Source organism: Hipposideros armiger, unplaced genomic scaffold (assembly GCF_001890085.2).
Source record: "Hipposideros armiger isolate ML-2016 unplaced genomic scaffold, ASM189008v1 scaffold_646, whole genome shotgun sequence".
In the NCBI taxonomy this organism is placed as follows: Eukaryota; Metazoa; Chordata; class Mammalia; order Chiroptera; family Hipposideridae; genus Hipposideros; species Hipposideros armiger.
The window spans coordinates 297194-319527 of record NW_017731996.1 but is presented as its reverse complement, the minus strand read 5'-3'; the positions used below and the strand labels follow the sequence as shown (position 1 = coordinate 319527).

Below are 22334 nucleotides of genomic sequence, written 5' to 3'. Positions count from 1 at the left end.
AGGTGGCCGCGTGGCATTCTGGAGCTTGCAGTCTCCGAAGGGTTCAATTGTGTCTGAGCCTACAACACGTAGGGAGCCTAATAAAAGGGCAGTGTGTATTTTTGTTTGGGCGTGTACTTTGTCAGACGTCTTTCCCTAGGCATTAAGTAAACACTATCGGACTCCACTAGGGCGACACAATTAGTCTCCACTCAGGGAGAGAGATAAGAAATTTTGACCTGTTATGCATTAGAGAGGAAAACTCAGGAGAAACACTCAACCGACAAAGTTTAATAACTAAAACAAATAGATTCAACCGGAAGAAGCTTTGCGCTTGAAATGCCCGCAGTGACTTAATGTCCTGGATCCCTGAAGAGCTAGGTCATTTTTGCAATAAGAGATACCAAATTTGGTTTTCTCGGAACTTGCATCAGGTAGTTGCATAATCCCTGGGTGGAAGAACTGCAGTTGCAAGGAAAAATAAGGTGCAGTGCTTTTCCAGCAGGAAGAGGCATTTTTGCAAAGCACAGAGACGATGCATTGCAGAACAGGTTTGCCAGGTCTCTTCCAGACCCAAGCAGGAACCTAAGAATGAAATCCAGTTGTAGTCTTTTATATTTTGCGGCGGGGAACGTGGGACCCGAGGCCAATGGGCAACCCGCCACTGTTTGGAACGGCTGACTTCACCGATCAATAATTTGCGCTGTGAATATTAAGTGCAGCGGTTCTGGGGGGCGGGGCTAGTCTGCTGGTGGACGCGACCAGCAACGGTTCTGCAGAGTCTCCTCCCCACCCCCCACGATCACCACCCACCTTTTCCCCTCTCGGTCCTCCGGACTGAACATCCAGAATCTGGGGGAAGCAACTTAAGCTCGAGAGCAACACCCGTACCCTTCTACGTGAACTGCACCTTTAAACCCACTCGGTCCCAAACCGGACCCCTGAGGCACCACCCACATCCGTCTAACATCACTTCCTTCAGGGTTAGGAAAAAAAAAAAAATCTGGAAACGCGAGGAGTTGGGTTGGTTGACCGCACTTGGGAGACAGCGGGGACCTTCTGCTAGGACTCCGGCCCTGCTGCGTCTGATCAGCCCCGTGGTCCCGCGCATTTACCACCATGGAGCTGCGGCCTCGTCTCGGGGCCACCTGTTTGCTGGGCTTCAGTTTCCTGCTCCTGGCCACCTCTTCTGATGGACATACTGGGCTTGGAAAGGGTCAGACCGCGTTCTTATCTTAATCTTTACTCATCCTGGGTCCCAGCCGAGTATAACTCTCTTCTAGTCTTAACAAGAGTCTCCTGTCGTTCTGTCTCGTAGGCCACGCCAGATTCATTTTAACCCTCTCCAACCGCTCCTGGAGTTCGAAGATTTCTTGGGTTAGGGAGTAACGGGTCTGGGGAATGTTGTGATGGGGAAATTGTACTTGAGGCCTCCCTAAATTCTTGGGTTGGAGTAAGGAATGGTTCTTAAATTAGGAAAAGCATGTTTAAGAGCCCAGCATAGTGCTTAGCGCTCGGTAGATCCTCAGGAAGGTCACTTTCCTGCTAGGAGAAATAGGTCCTTTGGGGACCTGCCTATACGGAGACCCTTGCCGAGTCTGAAGATTCTCCACCTCACCTCTTCCCTGGAGAGCTAGGTTACCGCCTCCTCCTTGCCCTAAGGGGAACAGAACCTGCATTCCAGAGAGGAGTGACTGGTGCATAAGGAAGGGGTAGATGAGGGTAGAAGACCTGATGTTAAGAGGGGTCACCAACAATTGTCCTTCCTGTGGTTCAGTCAGTATGTTTGAAGAAAATGAATTTTTTTTCAGGACTGAGAGGACAGTGTTTATGAATAGAGTGTAGGAGATGTTACCGCTCCCCCAACCCCACCCCGACTCCCTCCCATTACCCACCTCTTCATTAGAACTCAGGGTTTATGCTTTTCTAAGTGGATGAGTAATAGCATGGATTCCCCTCCCCTTCTATTTTTTTTTGTACTGACCTTTCTGTATGGAATGACTGTGCTGCAGTCTTACTCTTTTAAATTCTGTTTTCTCTTATTCTCCCTATGTGTACATTTATTGGTGGGCGATGAGATTGGGTAGACATTCAATGTGCCTGAATACAGTAAACTCCTTCATTCAGTCAATCATTTTTTACCACCATTCCAGGCACTGTCTTGGGCAGTGGGGATATAGAGGTACACAGAACAGACAGGGCTCCTGGTCTCATGAGCTTTTGTTCAAGTCAGAGAGACAGAGAGTAGACCCATGAACAAATGAATAAGACATTTCAGCTAGGGATAAGTGTGGGGAAGATAATGAAACTGAGATGGAGTAGAAAGGCTGGAAAGGATGAGGGAGCTGGCATTACTTGAGCTAGGAAGGTCAGGGAACACTTCTTCGAGAAGGTAGTAATGTGGGTTTCCATCTCAATGATGAAACTGTACGGTAAATTCTCCTGGGCCAGAATTTTTAAATACTGGCAATCCCATTTAAAAAAAGATTATTGTATATTTAGCATAAAATTGTAAGTTTCAAGGGAGACAGAAGAGTATAGTGTTAGGAGTGTAGGTTTAGATCTGAGTTTTAATTTATTCTGCCACGAACCAGCTAAGAGGCCTAGGGCAAGTTATTTAACTTCTCAAAGCTTAGTTCCTCATTTGTAACAATGGGCATAATAACTACCTCAGACATCAACAAATAATTTACTCCGTTTCAGTTATTGTGTTAGGTGTAAGCAATCCCTTGGAGTCGTGTAGTCAGTATCTTTATTCCTTGTTAGACATTAAGCTCTGTGTGGTTATTCTAATTAGCATTGCTGCATAATAAACCACCCCAAAATTTAGTGACATAAAGAAATCATTTTATAATCCTCATGGTTCTGTAGGTCAGGAATTCAAACAAAGCACAGTGGGGAAGGTATGTTACTTGTTTCCGTGATGTCTGGGGTCTCAGTCGAGCTGATTACTTCTCCATGTGGTCTTTCTTCATGGACTAGTGTGGCCTTCCTTACAGGAAGACAGCTAGATTTAAAGAGTGAGTGCACCATAAGAACAAGGTGGAAATGCATAGCATTTTTATCATCTAGCTTTACAAATCACATAGCATCCCTTTCACTGTACTTTGTATGGGCATGTTCAATGGGGAGGGACATTCACTCCCCCCCACCCCTCCCGCAAGGGGGAATGGTTGAGTTCACATTGTAAGAAGAACATGTGGAATGAGATAAGTATTGTTGCAACCATCTTTGGGAAATGTATTCTGCCTCAGGAAGCCAGGACCATTTTTGTCTTATTCATGCTTAGGAATATTTGTTGAAGGAATGGTACTCAATGATCATTGTGGTCCTTGTCTTTTTTCAGCTTATAGTCTGAAGACGCAAGTAAAGTAAGCAGGCAATTGTGTGACACTGTGATATGTACTGTGAGCAGGGAAACACCAGATAACTAGGAGCACATAGGTGGGCAACTTGAGGCGGGGGGCTGTGTTGTGATGATTAAATGAAAAACAAAAGGCACTTAATATTATGTCACAAATTTGGAAAGTATTTAGTTAATGTTTATTATTATGTCCCTCCAAAGAATATTTAATTGTTCCTGAAAGGAATTAATAATATTTCAAACTGTCATTTCTTTTTTTTATCTCTTGGGTATGGATTCTTGGGAAATAGATTATAGACCACTCAGCCCACCTCCCAAAAAAGTGCTGCCCGAAGCAGTGGTTCCTGAAAATCTTGATGGGTAAGATTTCTTCCCAGATGTGTAAGTAGCTCTGGCTCTTTCCAGGAGATGGTTTGCAGACAGGAGAGACTGAATGACTCTACTGTTTTCATTAAGAAGAGGAAGTACAGGGGTGGAGTGTGAGCACTGGTTGGGAATTAGGAGGCCTGGGTTTTAACCCTGGTCAGACCATGTAGACAGCTATGGTCTTCCCTGGGGACTATTTCTTAAATGTGAGAGTTGGACTAGAAATGATGCCTAGAGTCCTTCCAGCTCTAACATTTTGGAGTTCTAAAATAATTTTGTTATTCTCCATGTGCTAAAGAATTTGGAATATATCACCTATGGGGAGAAGTGTAATAAGTAACTTTTATTGTATGCTTGGTATATGCCAGCACAGTTATGTGCATTTTTCACATGTTGGCTGATTTAATCCTCATAATAGCCTTCTGAGATGGATAATATTATCATCCCCATTTCACAGATAAGAACCTAGAATGGGGCACAGGAGTCACACAGCTAGCAAGTGGGCTAGCTGGGCTACAAATCTCAGAGCCAGTGCTCTTAACCAGTACACCACTCCTGCCTCGGAGTGCAGAAACTCCTTTGAGAACTTAAAGGAGAAATAAGAAAGCTGTCCGTAGGGGCAGTTCATGTGTTCCCCTGCCTGAAACAGAAATGGATGATTGTCAAGTCTCCGGAATAAAACTTTGACACTGATACATATGGAATGTCTGCCTTCCACACTGTGCTGTTCACATTCACAACAACTCTGTGCAATAGATATTTTTGTTAGGCATGTTTTGTATTTGTGAAAACAATGAGTGGCTAAACTAGAATTCCAACCCAGGCCTGTTTGACTGCAGACAGACTTTATTTAGCCACCATGTTATTCTACCTCTCAGGTACAGTGTTACCTGTTTTAGAGGCTTGGCTGCCAGCTCTGACACTTGAACTTTTGTTTCATCAGCTGGGAGGGGGAGTGGATAATACTACTTTTCTGATGTTTTTAGTTTACACTGATGAAAACAATTTTAGGATGAAGGGCTTGGGAATTCTGATGTAAATGCTGTGTTTAGAAATGGTCACTTTCCCTTTTTTTCCTTTTTTAATTAATGTTTTAGAGAAGGAGCTGCTGACGTGGGAGCCTTTAGCTCACTTTGCAGATAACTGGCATAAATTAAGTGGCTGTGCAGGTGACACTTCAGGAAATTGGACTCCCTTCAGATGTTCCACAGTGGCATGGGTGTGAGTGTGGGTGGTGTCCAGGAGTAGGTGATTTTAGTAACAAAGATAAACTCTGTACCCTTTCAAGTTATTTTGGAAGGGAAACAAAAGGACTCAGGTTTTCCAGGTCTGGAGACAATGTTTTCATTCCGCTTTGGTGAAGCCACATTCCTTCATTCATTTATTCATTTTAATCTTTGCTAGGGAGGCAGGCAGTAAAGCATTGTAAGTGGTTAAACTACAGATTCTGGAACTCCACCACCTAGGTCCTAATCCCAGGTCTGCCATTTCCTGGCAGTGTAATCTTGGGCAAGCTATTTAACTTCAGCTTCTGTATTTGTAAAATGGCAATAATTAGCGTTTCTACTTCATAAGTTTATTGTGAGGATTAAATAAATTAATATGTGTAAAAACTACCTGGCATGTACTAAATGCCATATGAATGTTAGTCACTATTAATATTGCTATTGTTATCATTATGTTATTGTAATTATCACATAAAGTAAGCACTCAAAAAGTAATGGTGGTGATTATTCCTATTATGAAAAATTCCAGTGTACTTTTTAATATGTTTTGAAAGAAATTTTGTACTCATAGTGAATTGTTCCAAATTACACCTCTGGACTTACTCTTAGGAATAATGCAATGGGGCAGCTTGGGAAGTGTTGGGGTACTGTGAAAGCATGTTAATTAGGAATCAGGAGACCTAAATTTCAGTTGTGGCTTCCTTTGTGGTCTTGGGTAAGCTCTGCCCTTTTCTAGGCCTTTGTAATATGAGACTAGTTGATCTCTAAGTTTGTTCTGTCCAATACAGTAGCACTAGCCACATGTCACTCTTAAATTTTAAATTAATTAAAATTAAATACAATTAAAAATTTAGCTCCTCAGTTGCATTAGCTGCATTTCAAGTACTCAGGAGCCACCTGGGGCTTGTGGCTACCGTACTGAACAGTGCAGCTATAGAACATTTCCGTCATTGCAGAAAGTTCTGTTGAATAATGCTGCCCGAGAGGGTCTCTCTGAGTAATAACCTGCTGTGGTTTGTCAGCTTTGTTAGCTAGTTCCTTAGTAGCCCAGGTTTATGGAGAAATTTTATTTTACCTGTTATTAATCTAGCTTCCCTGGCTTTCTTTTGGCTGACATTTGCCTGGTATATATTTTTTCAATCATTTTATTTTCAACTTTTATTAAGTCCTTCTGTTTAGGTGCTCTTGTAAACATCTAGTTAGGGGTTTTTTTTAACCAAAATTTGACCATTTTTGTCTTTTAACTCAACTGGCAAGTGCAATCCCTTTAAGTTTATCGTGATAATTGACAGAGCTGGTCTTATTTATCTCATCCAATTTCCAGTGCTACTGTTTTTTCTATGCTTTTTCTTCCCCTCTTTTTGTGCCCTTTCTTTGGGGGTTGAGTATTTGCTTGTTCTTTTTTTTTTTAATATTATATTAGTTTCATGAGTAGTATTTGCTTGTTCTTATTTTATCTCCTTTATTAGTTTGGAAGTTGGCACTCTAGCTTTCTTTTTAATGGTTACTCACAAAATTTTACTTGCATAGAAGGTCTGACAATTAAGTTTGTGAACTTGTTGCAACAATGTTGCTAACCTTTTTTGATATCAGAGGGATTGTTTATTATGAATTTGTACCAGCTTGACAAACAGTTAACCAAGTTTACAATTTGGAGGTGCTGAAATGGCTGCGTGAAATAGTTAGGCGACCTGAACTTTTTGCCAATTCATGGCTCTTGCATCATGACAGTGCACCAGATCACACGGCACTGTCTGTGAGGGAGTTTTTAGCCAGTAGACAAATAACTGTATTGGAACACCCTCCCTACTCACCTGATCTGGCCCCCAATGATTTCTTTCTTTACCCGAAGATAAAGGAAATATTGAAAGAAAGACATTTTGATGACATTCAGGACATCAAGGGAAATCGACGATAGCTCTGATTTTTCCATTCCAGAAAAAGAGTTCCAAAATTGCTTTGAAGGGTGAACTAGGTGCTAGCATTGGTGCATAGCTTCCCAAGAGGAGTACTTCGAAAGTGACCATAGTGATATTCAGCAATGAAGTTTGTAGCACTTTTTCTAGGTTGAGTTCACGAATTTAATTGTCATACCTCGTACTTAACAAAATCTAACATTAATATCTTAACCTCTCAAGGTTAAGAGGGCCCTAGAACATTTTAACTTCAGCTACTTCCTTCTTACTTTTAAGCAGTTATTTTCCAGCACTTTAGTTCTTTCTTTTTTTTTTCAACTCTACAAATTGAACATTAAAATTTTTTATACAGATAATATTTAGATTTATCTACATGTTTACAAGTTTATTTGCTCACTGTTTCTTGTATCTAGGCTGTCTTCTGGAATTACTGCCTTCCTTTATCCTTTTAATTTCTCTGGTTCTTTTCTCCTAGAGGAATATTTTATATTTCCTCTTATCTCTTCAAGCCTTCAGTACTTTCTCCACAATACTTGCTCTCAGCTGGTGACTGTGCTTCCTATTTAACGGGAGACAGAATCAGAAGAGGCCTTTCAAAAATTGTCACCACTACACTTACCCGCCTTCTAGCACCAGTGTCCATATATTCTTCCTTTCCTTTATTGGATCACCTATCTGTGCTCCTAGCGATTCTCATCCCTCTACTTGAGAACTAAATCCATCTTCTTTCACCTACTGAAGATATTTTTTATTCTCCTCTCTCATCTTGTATCATCAGTTTTTCTACCATTACTATATGAGTATAATTTTTATCAGCTTTCAATATCATATACTCTCCATGTTGAATTAAACTCAACTCACTGCTCACTCTAGCAATTTCCCCTTGTACAGCAAAATTCTTTGAAAGAGTTGTATGTACTAGTTCTCTGATTCTTCCCCGGACTGTCTTGATCTTGTGCTAATGCTTTCATCCTCACTCCCCTACTCTGTTGATACTGGTCTTGTGAAGGTCAGCATTGTTCTCTAGTTGCTAAATCCAGCAGTCGTTTCTGATTTGACAGGAATATTGGAGTCAGTTGACCATCCTTCCTTCTTGAAGCGTTTTGGATACACTTGGATTCTAGGACTCCATGCACTGCTGGTTTTCTGGCATTTCTTTCTCGTGGTCTTGGTTGGTTTTCTTTATCAATCCTAACCTGGGAGAGCTACAGGGTCTTGGACTCCCTGTCCATCTATACTCACTCCCTTGCTAATCTTATTCAGTCCCAGGCTTTAAATAACTTCCATATGCTGATAACTTTCCTATGAATTCCAGGTTCAGATATTCAGTTGCTTATTTAGCATCTCTACTTGGATGTTTAGTAAGCATCTCCACATGAACATAACCAAATCCAAACTCTTAATGTTCCTTTCCAAAACTCACTCCACCTGCTCTCTTTCCTATCTCTGTTAATGGCAGCTCCATTCTTCCAGTTGCCCAGCCAAAATCCGTAAGAGTCATCCTTAACTTTTCTCACCTTATATCCATACAAAATCCTTTTGACTTTGCCTTCAAAATACATCCAGAATTTGAAAGTACCTTACTCCCTGTAGCACCACAGCTAGTCCAAACCACCATCACTGCTTGCTTGGATTATTGCAGTAACCGCTTTACTAGTCCCTTTTGCTTTTACTTTTCTCACTTGTATTAGTTTGGTAGGGCTGCAAAGTACCACAAACTGAGTGGCTTACATAGAAATTTATTGTCTCACAATTCTGGAGGCTAGAAGTCCAAAATCAGTGTATCGGCAGGATTGGTTCCTTTAGAAGGCTGAGGGAAGGCTCTGTGCCAGACCTCTTTCCTTGTAGATGGCTGTGTTCTCCTTGTGTATATATCTGTGCCCACATTTCCCCATTTTATATGCAGACCAGTCATATTGGGTTAGGGCCCTCCCTGGTGACCTCACTGCCTCTGAAAATACCCTATAACTAAATAAGGTCACAATCTGAAGTACTGGGGATCAGGACTCCAATAAATATTTTTTGGGGAGAGACAGTTCAACCCATAACACTCCCTGTAGTCTGTTTTCAGTACAGAAATCAGAGTAATCCTGTTAAAACATAAATCACATCATATTACTACTCTGCTCAAAATCTTTTAAGAACTTATAATAAAAGCCAGAGTCGTTACAGTGACCTACCAGCCCCTGCATTGTTTGCCCCCTCTTTGCTTTTTGTCCTTACCCGCTTTTACCTTGAAGGACAACATTGTGCGGTGGTGTGGTGCTTAAAAGCAAGGAGTCTGGACCCTGACTGCCTAGGTTCAGATTCCAGCTCTGATACTCAGTAGCAATGTGAACTTGGTAAAGTTACTTAAACTTTGTGCGTCAGCGTTCTCATCTGTAAAATGAAGTGAATAAGAGTACCTACCTCTAAGGATGTTATGAGGATAAATATTTTAAAGTATTTAGAGTAGTGCCTGGCATATTAAATTAATAGCAAATGCTTGTAGCAATTCTCCAGGCCCAGATACTGTTCTAAGCTCTTTAATGTATTCATTTATTTCTTATAGCAACTCTACAAGGTAGCTGCTATTGTTATCCTTATTTACAGCTGAGGAAACTCAGGTTAAGTAACTTGCTCAAAGTCACACAGCTAGTAAGTTGCAGAACTAGGATTCAAACTCAAGGAGTCTAGGTCCAGAGTCCATGCTCTTAACCACTACACAATGCTGCTCAATTAAAATTTATTTATTGATATAATGAGTGATGAATACCTGATGGTGAGAAAATATCTCAGTTTAGGTGCTATAGCCTGAAAATCTTTGTAAGTCCTGCTACAAGAGTTTGACCTTTCTTTTTAGAGCATTGGTAAGCTTCTGGAAGGTTTTTACCCAGCAGGGATGTGATTTTAAAATATCACTCTGGCTGAAGTGTGGGGAATAATAAGAATAGCTTTAAATACATTATCTCATTTAATCCTTATACCAACACTTGGAGGTAGGTATTATTATCTTGATTTTATCGATGAAGAAATTGGGACTTTGAAAGCCTACTTCAATTATGAAATTTACATATTTCATAGGACGTGGACTCACACACCCATGTCTTTCTGTCTCTAAAACTGTATTGCTGTATTGTCTCCAGCTAGTATGATTTGTTATGACCTGCTTTATGTTTACTCTGTGGAAAATTCTCATTCACTCTTATAGTATTATTTGCATACTCTGTGTTTACAAAGCACTTCATAGCCATTATTTAATTTAATCTCCTTAAAACTATGACTAGGCAGTGTTATCTCCATTTTACAGGTCTGAAAAGTGAGGCTTGAGGTCTGGGACTATCCATAGTCCCATATACCCAGAAAGTGGTGAAACCATGCTCTTGACAGAGGAGAGCCTTCTTTATGGTGAACATGCCATACTTCTTTCTTGGGTTTTTGCCCTTTGTTCATGTGTGAATGTTTATAAAGCTCTTTCCTTCCAGGTTTTGGAGATCACATTCATTGGAGGACATTAGAAGATGGGAAGAGAGAAGCAGCTGCCAGGTATAAGATATGGTTTTAGGTTATTGATGATGGTAAAACGCTTTCTAGACATCAGCTTAGCATTAATTTCAGGTGAAGGTCATGCCAAGGCAGAGCAAGAACTGCATAGTTGCCTGATTTATTAAGTGCTTTCTATGCACAAGACATTGAATTATGTGAATTGACTTATTTAATTTTTACAATAACTCTTTTGAGGTGGTACTGTTGTTACATTCATTTTACAACAAGAAAACTAAGGCACAGAGCAGTTAAGTAACTTGCCCAAGATCATACAGCTAATAAGTGGTGAAGCCAAGATTCCGATGTAAGCACTCTGGTTTCAGAGCCTGTACTCAACCAGTAAACCATACTGCCTAATAGTCTGACATTAAATAGTCTCAGGTCCAAGTGGGTTTAGTTTTTGCATGGACAACTGGTACAAAGGGAGAGGAAAAGGTAGAGAAGAGGATGGGAGGCTAAACACTGAGCTCAGTGCTTTACATGCATTAATTTATTTAATCCTCACAACCTATGAGGTTGGTTCAGTGTGTGAAATAAGAACTGTTATTATTTTACAGGAGAGGAATTTGAGATATGGAATGGTTAAATAACTTGACAATGGTGTACACAGCTTGGAAGTGGCAGAGCCAAGACTTGAATGTTTTCTACTATACTGTACTAGAGAGACACAAAAACCCAATATATATGCACCTACTTTATACATACACGCACTTGCACAGAAACACTCACACTTCTGCACCTACCAAACTGTAGTGCTTGCTTATGCTAGAGCAGATCCTGTAGCTTCATAGCTGAGTCTCCGCATGCAGGAATAAGGTTGCCAGATTTAGCAAATACAAGTAAAGGATGCCCAGTTAAATTTGAATGTCAGGTAAACAAGCAATTTAAAATATGCCCATGCAATATTTGAAACATACTTATATTAAAAAACTTTTTTTTGTTATTTATCTGAAATTCAAATTTAACTGTTTTATCTGGTAACCTTACCCAGGAGAAAAATTCCTATTTTTCAAGTTCTGGAACAAATGACTATTCCTAGATAAAGTCTTCAGAGATTTTTCTGGGCAGTTTGTTTTTTCTTTTCTGTGCTTTTACAACCCAATCTACATCTACCCATTGTAGTATATGCTATTCTGCTTGGAGGGGCCTAACTTCCCATTCAGACCCTTGATCTCGTTTGGGGCAACTGTTTTATTGTCATCTCTAAATCCCCAAACATGGAGATGTTGAATGATTGAAATGGTAGTTGAATAAACAGATACTGGGAGTCATTGCCTGTGAGGAATGAAGGGGAACTAGCATTTGTGAATTGTCTGCTATATGCTTAATATAGTGGCGATTGCGCTATTTAATGTTCATTAAGGCCCCATTATAAATGGATGGGCAGAGTCTTTTGCCGCAGGGAGATCACATTCTCCTGAGGCCTATAACATTTGACATAAATAACCGATGCCATTCTAGTTCCCATCTTCTTTCTGAGAGAGCAGGACTTGGGTCTTGTTGCCATAGAGCTCCTTTTTCCATAGCAACAGGAGGTCCTTTAAGAGTCAAGGAAGGCCGGAAGTGCAGTTTGCATTTCCGTTTGCGTCGGAGACGCCGGCAACCCGGAAGTTTACGTGCGTGGTTGCACATGGCCGCGCCCTGGAAAGATGCCGCTGGTGGTGTTTTGCGGACTGCCGGGCAGTGGCAAGAGCCGACGCGCGGAGGAGCTTCGCGAGGCGCTGGCAGCCGAAGGCCGCGCGGTGTACGTAGTGGACGACGCGGCTGTGCTGGGCGCGGAGGACGCGACTGTGTACAGTGATTCAGCCCGTGAGAAGGCATTGCGTGGAGCCCTGCGAGCCGCGGTGGAGCGGCGCCTTAGTCGTCACGATGTGGTCATCCTCGACTCGCTCAACTACATCAAGGGCTTCCGCTACGAGCTCTACTGCCTGGCGCGGGCGGCACGCACCCCTCTCTGCCTGGTCTATTGCGTACGGCCCGGCGATCTGAACCGGGGACCTCGGGTGGACACGGAGGAGAACCGGAGCCTGAACGTCAGTGTGAGTTGGCAGCCGCGCGCGGAGGAGGGAGGAAGACCTCTGGCAGCAGGCACCCGTGTCCTCGGGGAACCGCAAGCAGCGGACTCTGTAGTAAATGGGAGAGCCCAGGCAGACGTACCTAAGGAACTGGAGCGATTGGAAACCAAGGCTCCAGATCTTCCAGCTCTCGTGACTCCGGAATTCGAAAAATCTGCAAAACATGTGTCCAGTGCCTTTTACCCTCCCGAACTTCTGGAAGCCCTAACGCTGCGCTTCGAGGCTCCCGACTCTCGGAACCGCTGGGACCGGCCCCTGTTCATTTTGGTGGGCTTAGAGGAGCCGTTGCCTCTGGCAGAGATCCGGGCTGCCCTGTTTGAAAACCGGGCTCCTCCACCCCATCAGTCTACACAGTCCCAGCCTCTTGCCTCTGGCAGCTTTCTGCACCAGTTAGATCATGTCACTAGCCAAGTGCTGGCGGGACTGATGGAAGCGCAGAAGAGTGCAGTCCCTGGAGACGTGCTCAAGCTTCCTGGCATCACGGAGCACCTTCGGTTTACCCGGCCCTTGACCATGGCAGAACTGAGTCGCCTCCGACGCCAGTTTATTTCCTACACCAAAATGCATCCCAACAATGAGAACCTGCCTCAGCTGGCCAACATGTTTCTGCAGTATCTGAGCCAGAGCCTGCACTGACCAGAGTGGGTAGGGGGGAAAGCCATTGCTCCTTATCTAACCTCCACTGCACTGTTTCTCTCTGCGAAGAATAACCTGAGTGTCTGCTGAGCATATTGATGTGTGGTAGTAGAGCTACGTGTGACTGATTCACTCACGCTTTCCTGAATGCCTGTGTGCCAGACCTTGGTTTGGAAGATCTTGGCAAATTTCTCCAGAAGACAGAGCTCAGGTGGACAGGGCTTGCTTAGATTGGATTCTACTTGGGATATCACATAATATTGATTTCCCCCAATCTGAACTGTGGGAGAGCAGAATGGATGGATGGATTGTTTAAAATAGTTGTGAAGAGAAGCTGAAGACGGCACAGTTCTGCATCTGCACTGGCCTTCTTACATACCACAAATAGTTTTTTTGAGTACTGTTCCTAAACTGTTTGCTTGTTTCTATCCTGGGGTCTGGGGTCACAGATCAATCCACTGGTTTCTGTCTTTGGGAAGCTTTGCTTCTAATGGAAGTGAAAAATATAATCACTAGATTATCTTATCTAATAAAATTATTAGATCTTTCAGAAGAGTTGGCTGGAATCTCTTTCAATTAATGTAACTTAATGTCCTTCATGTAATTTACTTAATGTAACATTTTAGATACACATGTACTACTGTTTTGCCTTTGAAATAGTACTTCAGTAGTGCTTAGTGAGAAGAATAGATGTCTGTAACTTGTGCTTCATTCTGTATATCAAGGAAAATGTCACTTTAAGCTTGTCTTTCATTCTTTTCATTAATTTCATTAAACAAATGGTAGTTACCTACCTTACCAGGGCTTGCGATTTTCAAAGATAAATTAGGTATGATCTTTACCCTTGAGAAGTTAATAGTTTGGTAAACAAATAATTACAGGATGTAAGGGGCTGGTGATTAGAGGATCATCACAGAATACTTTGGGAGCCCAGAGGAGGAAAGGACTAACTAGCTGTTGAGAGAAGGTGGTTTTGCAAAGGCTTCACAGAGGAATTAATATGTGAACTGTCACTCTAGAACAAGGGTCAGCAAAGGGCCACATATCTTAGGCTTTGTGGACCACAGGGTCTCTGTTGTAGCTTATCAGCTCTGCCATTGTAGCACAAAAGCAGCCATAGACAATAAGTATAAAAAAGAGTGAATGTGTTTTAGTAGAACTATATACACTGAAATGTGAATTATATTTAATTTTAACATACACAAGGCACTATTCTTTAGACTTTTTTTCATCCATTTAAAAATGTGGAAAAAAAAATTTGTATTTCACAGCCCTACAGAAGTAGGCAGTGGGCTGGCTGGATTAGGTCTGCCGATTGTAATTTGCTGACCTCTGTTCTAGAAGGCTGAATAGGAGTTTGCTTGGAAGAAAGGAGGGAGCAAGACATTCTAAACTACCCTGTAAGTGCATGAAGCTGCTAAAAGGATGGGCTGCCTTGGTTGGTGATGTATTTCTTGCTCATCAGGCAATCTGGACCACTTTTTGTTTCTGATACATGAGAGAGGATTCCTGCATGAAATGGAGATTTGGACTAGGAAATCTCTAAAGTCGTTTTCCAACCTTCATTCTCTAATTCTGAGTTGGTTGTTGGTTGAGTTGGGTATAAACCCATGAATTCTGGATTGCCATTCTCGAAGTAGACAATATTCAGAACAGTAGTTTTGGAGTCAGGCTTATGAATTAGTAAGTGGCAGAACCTGGATTTTCTGTGGCCAAATATTTAATCTCTTGAGAGTCTCAGTTTTCTCATTTTTATTAGAAGACCATTAATATTTACCTTAGGATTGTTGTGAGGATTTAAATGCAGTGATGCATATAAAGCACATAGCACAATGTTGTATAATAAATGTTTAGCACATGTTGGCTATTAGTATATTTACCTAGATCCCACTTCTCACCTAAGCCTGCTTTGCTCATTTGGTTTATAAGCTTTTACAAGTATTAGAGGCAGAAGTCCATCCCCAATTAGTAGTAAGCCTGTGATAAGATAGCTTCATCTGACACTTATTAAATTAATTAGTTTATGTATATTTAGAATAGTGCCTGGTGCATAGTAATTGCTATATAAGTGTGTTTGCTATCAATATTATTGTATGTGCCAGGTGTAGGGGATATAGAGACAGCTAAGAGTTCCTTCTTTTAGGAAGCTCCAAGTCTAATGGGAGGAGATGGGTAAGTAATAGATGTAGTTCAGTGTAATAAATGCATTGTTATACAGAGTTATGCTGGTATGGTGATATGGGAATCGGATTATGGTGCTTACCTAGTTGGCAAGTTGGCATTTGAGCCTTGAAAGCTTAAAGAGCATCTGGCTAAGACTGGTTCAGGTGGATTATATTTCTCATTATTTAAAAAAGAAAAAAGCTTTTTCCTCCGTGATTATAAAAATTACATTTAATCATAGAAAAATTGGAAATACAGAAAACGTATAGCAAAATACATAATCCCATTATCCAGTGATAACTGCTATTTTGATACATTTTCTTTGGGCTCTTTTCTCTATACATATTTGTATAATTAAAACCAAACTACAGATAATATTCTTATATTCTAGTTTTTAATTTAACATTATACCAATGAAAATTTGTAACATTTTCAATGGTTATCATAACATTTAGAAATACTGTAATTTGATATTTTCTTCTCCAGCCTTTTCTCCCTAGCATTAAAGCCCAAATTTGCAAAATTTACAGCAATATCAAAACTTACCAATCATTTTGTTGTAATCTGTTATTGAGTAGGTTGTATTAAAATTTTCCCACTTGAAATCATACTACATGAACGTCTTTGTACACTTGTCTTCATAAAGTGATCATTTTATGAGGATAGATTTCGAGTGGAGTTACTAGATTATAATTGTCTTGTTTTGTTTTTAAGTGGATTGCCCCTGATGGTGATTATTCATAAGTCCTGGTGTGGAGCTTGCAAAGGTAAGTACAAATGATCAAACCTCAGATGTGTTCTCAAATATTAACATTTAAAAAATATGAGCAGTGACTTTGGCCCAGCACTGCTGATTGCTTCAAAGGAATACCAAAGAAGTATATGACATAGATTTCCTGCCCCCAGAAATTTGCAGTTGCATTTTCAAGGGGATGGAGGGTGAGGCAATTAAGTAGAGTATGGGATTAAGTGCTACAATAGTCATGTGGGTAGTAAATATTTAGAGGAAGCTGAAGGTGACAGAGACATGAGAAGTGGCTAGAGAAGTCTGGAGGAGGTGAGAACGAAATTAGAACCCAAGGTTATTTTACTTTGTAGCATGTATTCTTTCTGCTATATCAGCCTGCCACTTCCCAGTCCGATTTTTTTCCTTTTGTTTGGTATATTACACTTAATAAAATCCTAGTTGGAAAAGGAATATAAAATTAGTGTAAGTAATTCATGTAATAATATATATACATCAGTGGTATTGTTACTATGTTGTCTGTTCTTTGATAGAAGTTATTAAAATGTGTAAAAAAGCAAATAGTAATATTTTTTTTCATTTGTATGCCATTATCCATATTTTATAAATGAGGTAAAAGCTTCAGAGAAATGAAGTTGACTAACTCAAGGTCACATAAGTAAAGTAAGTGGCAGAAGTAGGACCAGAATTCAGGTGTCATGATTTCTAGTTCTAACGATTAAAAAAGAAAAAAAGGGTTCTGTGAATCAACTCAGTAAATCAGGGCTTGGATATAACAATGATGTTTCTTCTAATCCAAAATCTTTTTTTTCCCCCTAGCTTTAAAGCCCAAATTTGCAGAATCTACAGAAATTTCAGAACTTTCCCATAATTTTGTTATGGTAAATCTTGAGGTAAGACTTCCAGAGTTTCACCTTTCTATGATTTTCAGTCTTTACTCTTTTAGAATTACCATCATTAATGGTGTAAAGTCTTATTCAGCAGAGTTGGCTGTATTGATGTGTTTTTCTCTTGACCTTTAGTACTAAGGCTTGCATCAGATATGGTAGAAAGCCATCCAGCTTCCACTTGTGGGAGGAACTAGGGCAGAAGGGCTTGGATAAGGTGGCTAAATTTTAAGGTCCCATCATTCTTAGTCTGTGATTATGACATGTTTTTACATCTTTGTGTAGTTGAACTAAAGGTATAGTCACACATACAGCCCACAACTCCCTGCAAAATGTAATTCAGTTGAAAACTTACTCTGTGCTGGGCTTATATGTACAACATCCCTATTTCTTCATTAGATATCCTTTATGTACTTCACATAGACCAGAGGTCTTGGAATCCCAAATCAGAATATCAGATCTTAGAGTTAAGAGGGATTTTTAGGCCGTTGGTGCTATCCCCATTTTATAGAAAGAGCATCTTCGGCCTGAAGGAGTAAGTGATTTAGTCAAGATCATAGAGACTGATAAGGAATAAGAATAGGTACAGTGGCCTCCCTGTGCTGCCTTTTAGGCTGCACTCGTCAAATGTGAGATGCTTGGATGCTCTATGATGATACCCCTAACCCTAAATTTCTGTAAAATTACGTTTACTTAAACATAGTACTGGAAATTTTCAGAAAACATTAACAGTTAATGTTGAGTCAGCTAAGGGATGGCTTATATTAGCTGTTGAATAGTTGAATGCTGATATGCCTCACTCAAGGCAAAGTTATATTAAATGAAGAAATGACCCATTTAACTTCTGAAATGGAGACTGCACCATAAATGACAAAATTGCTATTGATTCCTATGCATATGAACTCCTGACCACTCTCTGTGGTAAGTTAGAATCACCTCTTAAAGGAAACAAATGTCTTCAGTGAGCATTCTCCAACTTTGGAGAATTTCTTAAAGAGAAAACTAATTATGTGGTCATATCTCCTGGAAGGAGTATAACTCCACAGTTGTAGCTAAAACATCAGTCTCATTAATTCATGCTTTCAAGAAATACTGCGTGCAAGTCAGTGATGTAGGTATTGGGAATCAGCAAAGAACAAAATAGACAAAATCCCCTGCCCTCATTGACATTGCATATGGGGGCTTGAATATGGAGAGGCAGATAATTAAGTAAAACAGATCAGTGGTGGTAAATGCTATGGCTAAAAATGAAGGGTGGAGGGGATAGTCTGCAAAGATGGTTAGAAAAGAAGGTGACATTGAGCAAAGATTTGAAGCAGAAAAGGGAGTGAGTGTGTGGATAATGGAAGAGTTCCAGGCAGAGAGTAAAAATGTGTACAAGAGCCTGAGTCAGGAGCGTGCCTGGCTTGTTGAATGACAGCAATGGCAAGCAGGTTAGTGTGGTTGCAATGGTCTAAACAAGGGGTAGGAGATGGAGTTAGAGAGGTGTCCAGGTGGCAGATCATGGAGGGCCTTTTAGGCCACTGCAAGGACTTGGGGTTTTATGCTCAGCAAGAGAGGAAGCCACTGAAAGGTTTTGAGGAGAGAGGAGACATGATCTGACTTAAGGTTTACACTTCATAGGATGAAGAGGAACCTAAGGATGAAGAATTCAGCCCTGATGGGGGTTATATTCCACGAATCCTTTTCCTGGGTAAGGCGGAAGATCTTAATTTGGCGCTCCGTGATGTGGAAGGAGAGAGAAATGAATCGAGGCACTGAGTCCACCTAGTGAAACTCTGCTAGGATGGCTAAAAACAAAGGCAAACAAAAACCAGTTTCAAGAGAGAGTGAGGGGAGCTCTGAATGCTGGAACTTCAAGTCTGAAGGAAAGCTTTTCCCATTAATTAACTGCTTTTGTGAACAGTGACAGAGGATTGATCATCCATTTATTCACTCAGCAGTCATTTGTGCATCAGCCATAAGTCAAGCACTGCAGGGACAGAGATAAGCCACATTTCCACTATAGTACAGCTGAGGCAATGGAATACTATAACCAGACAAATGTCTTTCTGCATTTTTATAAAAGATATTTCACGACCACCTAATCTTAACATTCTGCTAACTTCTGTGGGGGTTGCAAATGAAAGTACAGGATCCCATCATCATCAAACAGAAAAGGAACATGTCAGGAAGAGGCAATAGCCTATGCCAGGGCATGGGGGGAGGGTGGCGGTTGGGTTCAGGGAACAACAAAGGGTTCAGTATGACTGCAGCATAAAACAAGGGGGTGGGTGGTGAGATCATGGGCTGCAGAGATGGGCAGCCCTCGTTTCCCAGAAGGCCTAGTGTACCGTACAGTGTTTGAAGCACATCTCCATTGTAATTATTGCAACCCCTGTGCCATTTTGTCTTCAACAGATCCCAGTGGCAAGGTGCGTCCTGAAATTATCAATGAGAATGGAAACCCCAGCTACAAGTATTTCTACATCAGTGCTGAACAAGGTATGGTTCTGTTGAGAGGGGAAGGAGGTATGCTGCTAGATTTAGCTATGATGAATTACATACAAGGTCAATGATGGGAAACTCAATTCACCATGTTAGCTGAGCATCTCCTGCATGACTAGCTTTTGGCCAATCCTGTGTGACATATAGGAGAAAGATAAGACTGAGCCCCTTCCCTAGCTGCTTACAATCCAGTTGGGAGCCAACTGACCCACAGGAAACTGAAGAACTGAGGCTCCCAGAGATAGTCATGTGCCCATAGTCACAGAGCCGAGATTTCAGTCCAGAACTTAGTTTTTATTCACTGTGCTGGTGCTGCTACTCTTGTAAGAATTCAAAGGAGGGGCATGCTAACAATTAGCTAATCGAGCCTAAAGGGTTTCAAAGATAGTAAACCTTCACTGAACCTAGAAGGATAAGAATTTGTCTCTATGGACAGATAGGAGGACATCTGAAGCTACGGAAGCAGGGACGGGGAATGGGGTGTGGGTGTGGGGGGTGGTTGTTGTAGCCCAACATGGAGAGTCCTGAAGGCTTGCTAGAGGAGATGATGACTGATTGAGTCCTGAAGAATGAGACTAGCCAGCAGAAAAATGCAAAAGGGTGTTCCAGGCAGAGAGAACAGCATCAGCACAAGCGGTGAAGGAAGGTTGAAATTATAAGTCAGTCATGCCATTTTGTTCTCTAATCCTTGAGCACAATCATTCTAGAGGCGGGTTGCAACTCATGCCATGTACTGTCACTGTTTTCCTTTGGAAATTCCCCCTGCCATCTATAAAAGGGGGTTGTTTGCCTTGTGTCCCCCATTGCCATGCTGCCAGATTATTGATCACATTATGTTTTGACTCCTTGAGACTCTATTTCTCAGAATAGGGAGAGGAAGGAGATCTGGAAAGGTTATCCTCTCCTTCTCGTCTTCTTACCCATGTGCAGATTACTGGAGTTTGGTATTACAGGGAAATTTTCCACATGGAGGACAGCTGGACTTTAGGTCCCCAACTCTTGGCCCTTGAGCTTCACCTTCACTTTAGAATTTTGTCCCTGTTACCACCGCCATCTCCATGCTGGCATCATCTTTCAGCACATTAGTCCAAATGTGGGCACAAGACCTTTGCCTGAATCCCCCATGCCTCAGCTGACATGAAACTGGAACCTATAAACCTTTTTGACTAAAGGCTTAGGCAAAACAAAGGAAATAACACGCTATCACCTGGCTGGTGTGAGGTGGTATAGGGAGCCTGTACCCAAATAGCCGCCCTCCTTGAAGTTTAATTGCACAAGAGGAATGCTCTGAAATAGACAAGAAGTCACATGTCTCATCTACCTAGGGCCTTCTTTCCAGGTTTCTCTTTTGCCTGAGAACTTGGCTTCTTCCATGTATATTTGATATTAGGAGTGACCACCTTCCTCAGTGAAGACCATCTCCCCTTCTAGCACATACACACACTCACATATCAGTGTAACCTGTAACCTTTACAGGAAATTAAATAAATACAGCATTCATCCAAAAATTATAATGGAGATGGTAGGAAGGTATTTTCTATTCCCTTAGTGTCAAGTGAACAGGTATAATCTAATCCTGGAGGTTAAGCAAAGTTACTGCTAACATTTTTGTAGGACTTCATGGTTTACAAAGCACTTTTAATATTCATTGTCATTTAATTTTACAATCTTGTGTGAAGTAAGTAGCATTATCTCATTTTATAGATAAGGAAACAATACAAAGAGATAAAATGACTTTTCAGGGCTAAAATCCAGAACTAGATCTTGAGTCCAGATCCCGTGCTCCTCTGCTATGTCTCCTAAAACATAAAAATCTATATTGGTTGTCAAATGTCAAATATTAAAGATCTACTTTTCCCCCCCAACCTTTATTTCACAGTTGTTCAGGGGATGAAGGAAGCTCAGGAAAGGCTGACAGGTGATGCCTACAAACAGAAACATCTAGAAGATGAGTTGTAACAGCAACCTATCTCTTCCCTCCAAGTTAGTGTTCTGGGAGAAAAGCAGCAGGGAGGGAATATTGAGGAACTGCTCAGAACAATTAAACCAACCAGGTAACCTTGCTCCTGCCTCCACGGGAAGGAACTCGCACTGTGGAAGAATTCTGCTCAGCGAAGCTGGACTCCATGTTTGTGGATCAAGCAAAGTGTGGCGGTCTTCCTTCTCTTGTCCCCCTTCACCTAAATGTCTGTTGTTGAATGTAGACAATGATACTTTTTGACACAAAACTTGAGCCATTTGGAGGTGTACTCCTCACTTAAGTGTTTAAATCTTTACATTTCCTCTCACGTGACTGGCCTTGGTGGTGAAAGGAGACCAGGAGCATCTTTTCTACGTCAAAATTGCTGAAATCACTTCTCATTTAAAACAACAAATCCTTAATGTGTATCAGTCATTCTGCCCCCACCAAGGAGACCAGCCTGTTTTTATTCTCTTTTTCTTCTGCGAATAATCTTGGGCTTCTTCCATGAATCCCTGCAACTTCCTTCCTCTCCTCCTGCTTGGGCCTCCCTGTTTGCAGGCATGCGTGTGCAGGAATGGCTGTGTGCTTAGACCCAGCCCCAGCTGGAAGCATGCTTTTCCTGTTACTGTTGGAGAAACTCAAACCTTCAAGCCCGAGGCGGAGCCATTTTTGTCAAGTTGTCAACTGTATTTTTGTACTGGGGTTAACAAACATAAAATATTAATTGTTCTATTAAACTTTAATAAAATTTTAAAAGGAAATGTGCTATGGTGGTCTTTTTGTTATTGAAGAATGGAAGGAGGGACGGAGGTCAGGAAGAAAACTAACCTTGAAGGCTTAATGTAGGACTCCAGTTTCCACATTCAAATGAATGGGTCAGAGTTTATCTCTTCTACTTTTTAAATAGCTGCATCCCCTCCATCCTCACTTTCACTGTTTTAGCGCAGAGCAGGCTTTTTGTATTTCCTAGACTATTGTGACAGCCTCTTGTCTGCAACCAGT

The 22334-nt window shown here is 41.2% G+C and overlaps 2 protein-coding genes across 2 annotated transcripts; both read left to right on the top strand.

The window, feature by feature from the left end:
• The first annotated feature begins 955 nt into the window (after positions 1-955).
• TXNDC12 (thioredoxin domain containing 12) lies at positions 956-22093 on the top strand. The gene is made up of 7 exons (XM_019625954.1): positions 956-1195; positions 10316-10376; positions 15965-16017; positions 16815-16888; positions 18506-18575; positions 19283-19366; positions 21249-22093. The coding sequence occupies exons 1-7, from the start codon at positions 1099-1101 to the stop codon at positions 21326-21328; spliced, it is 519 nt and encodes a 172-aa protein (XP_019481499.1). The 5' UTR covers positions 956-1098; the 3' UTR covers positions 21329-22093.
• Positions 11328-13640, top strand: KTI12 (KTI12 chromatin associated homolog). Its single transcript, XM_019625952.1, has one exon. The coding sequence runs from the start codon at positions 12026-12028 to the stop codon at positions 13085-13087; it is 1062 nt and encodes a 353-aa protein (XP_019481497.1). The 5' UTR covers positions 11328-12025; the 3' UTR covers positions 13088-13640.
• Positions 22094-22334: the final 241 nt, after the last annotated feature.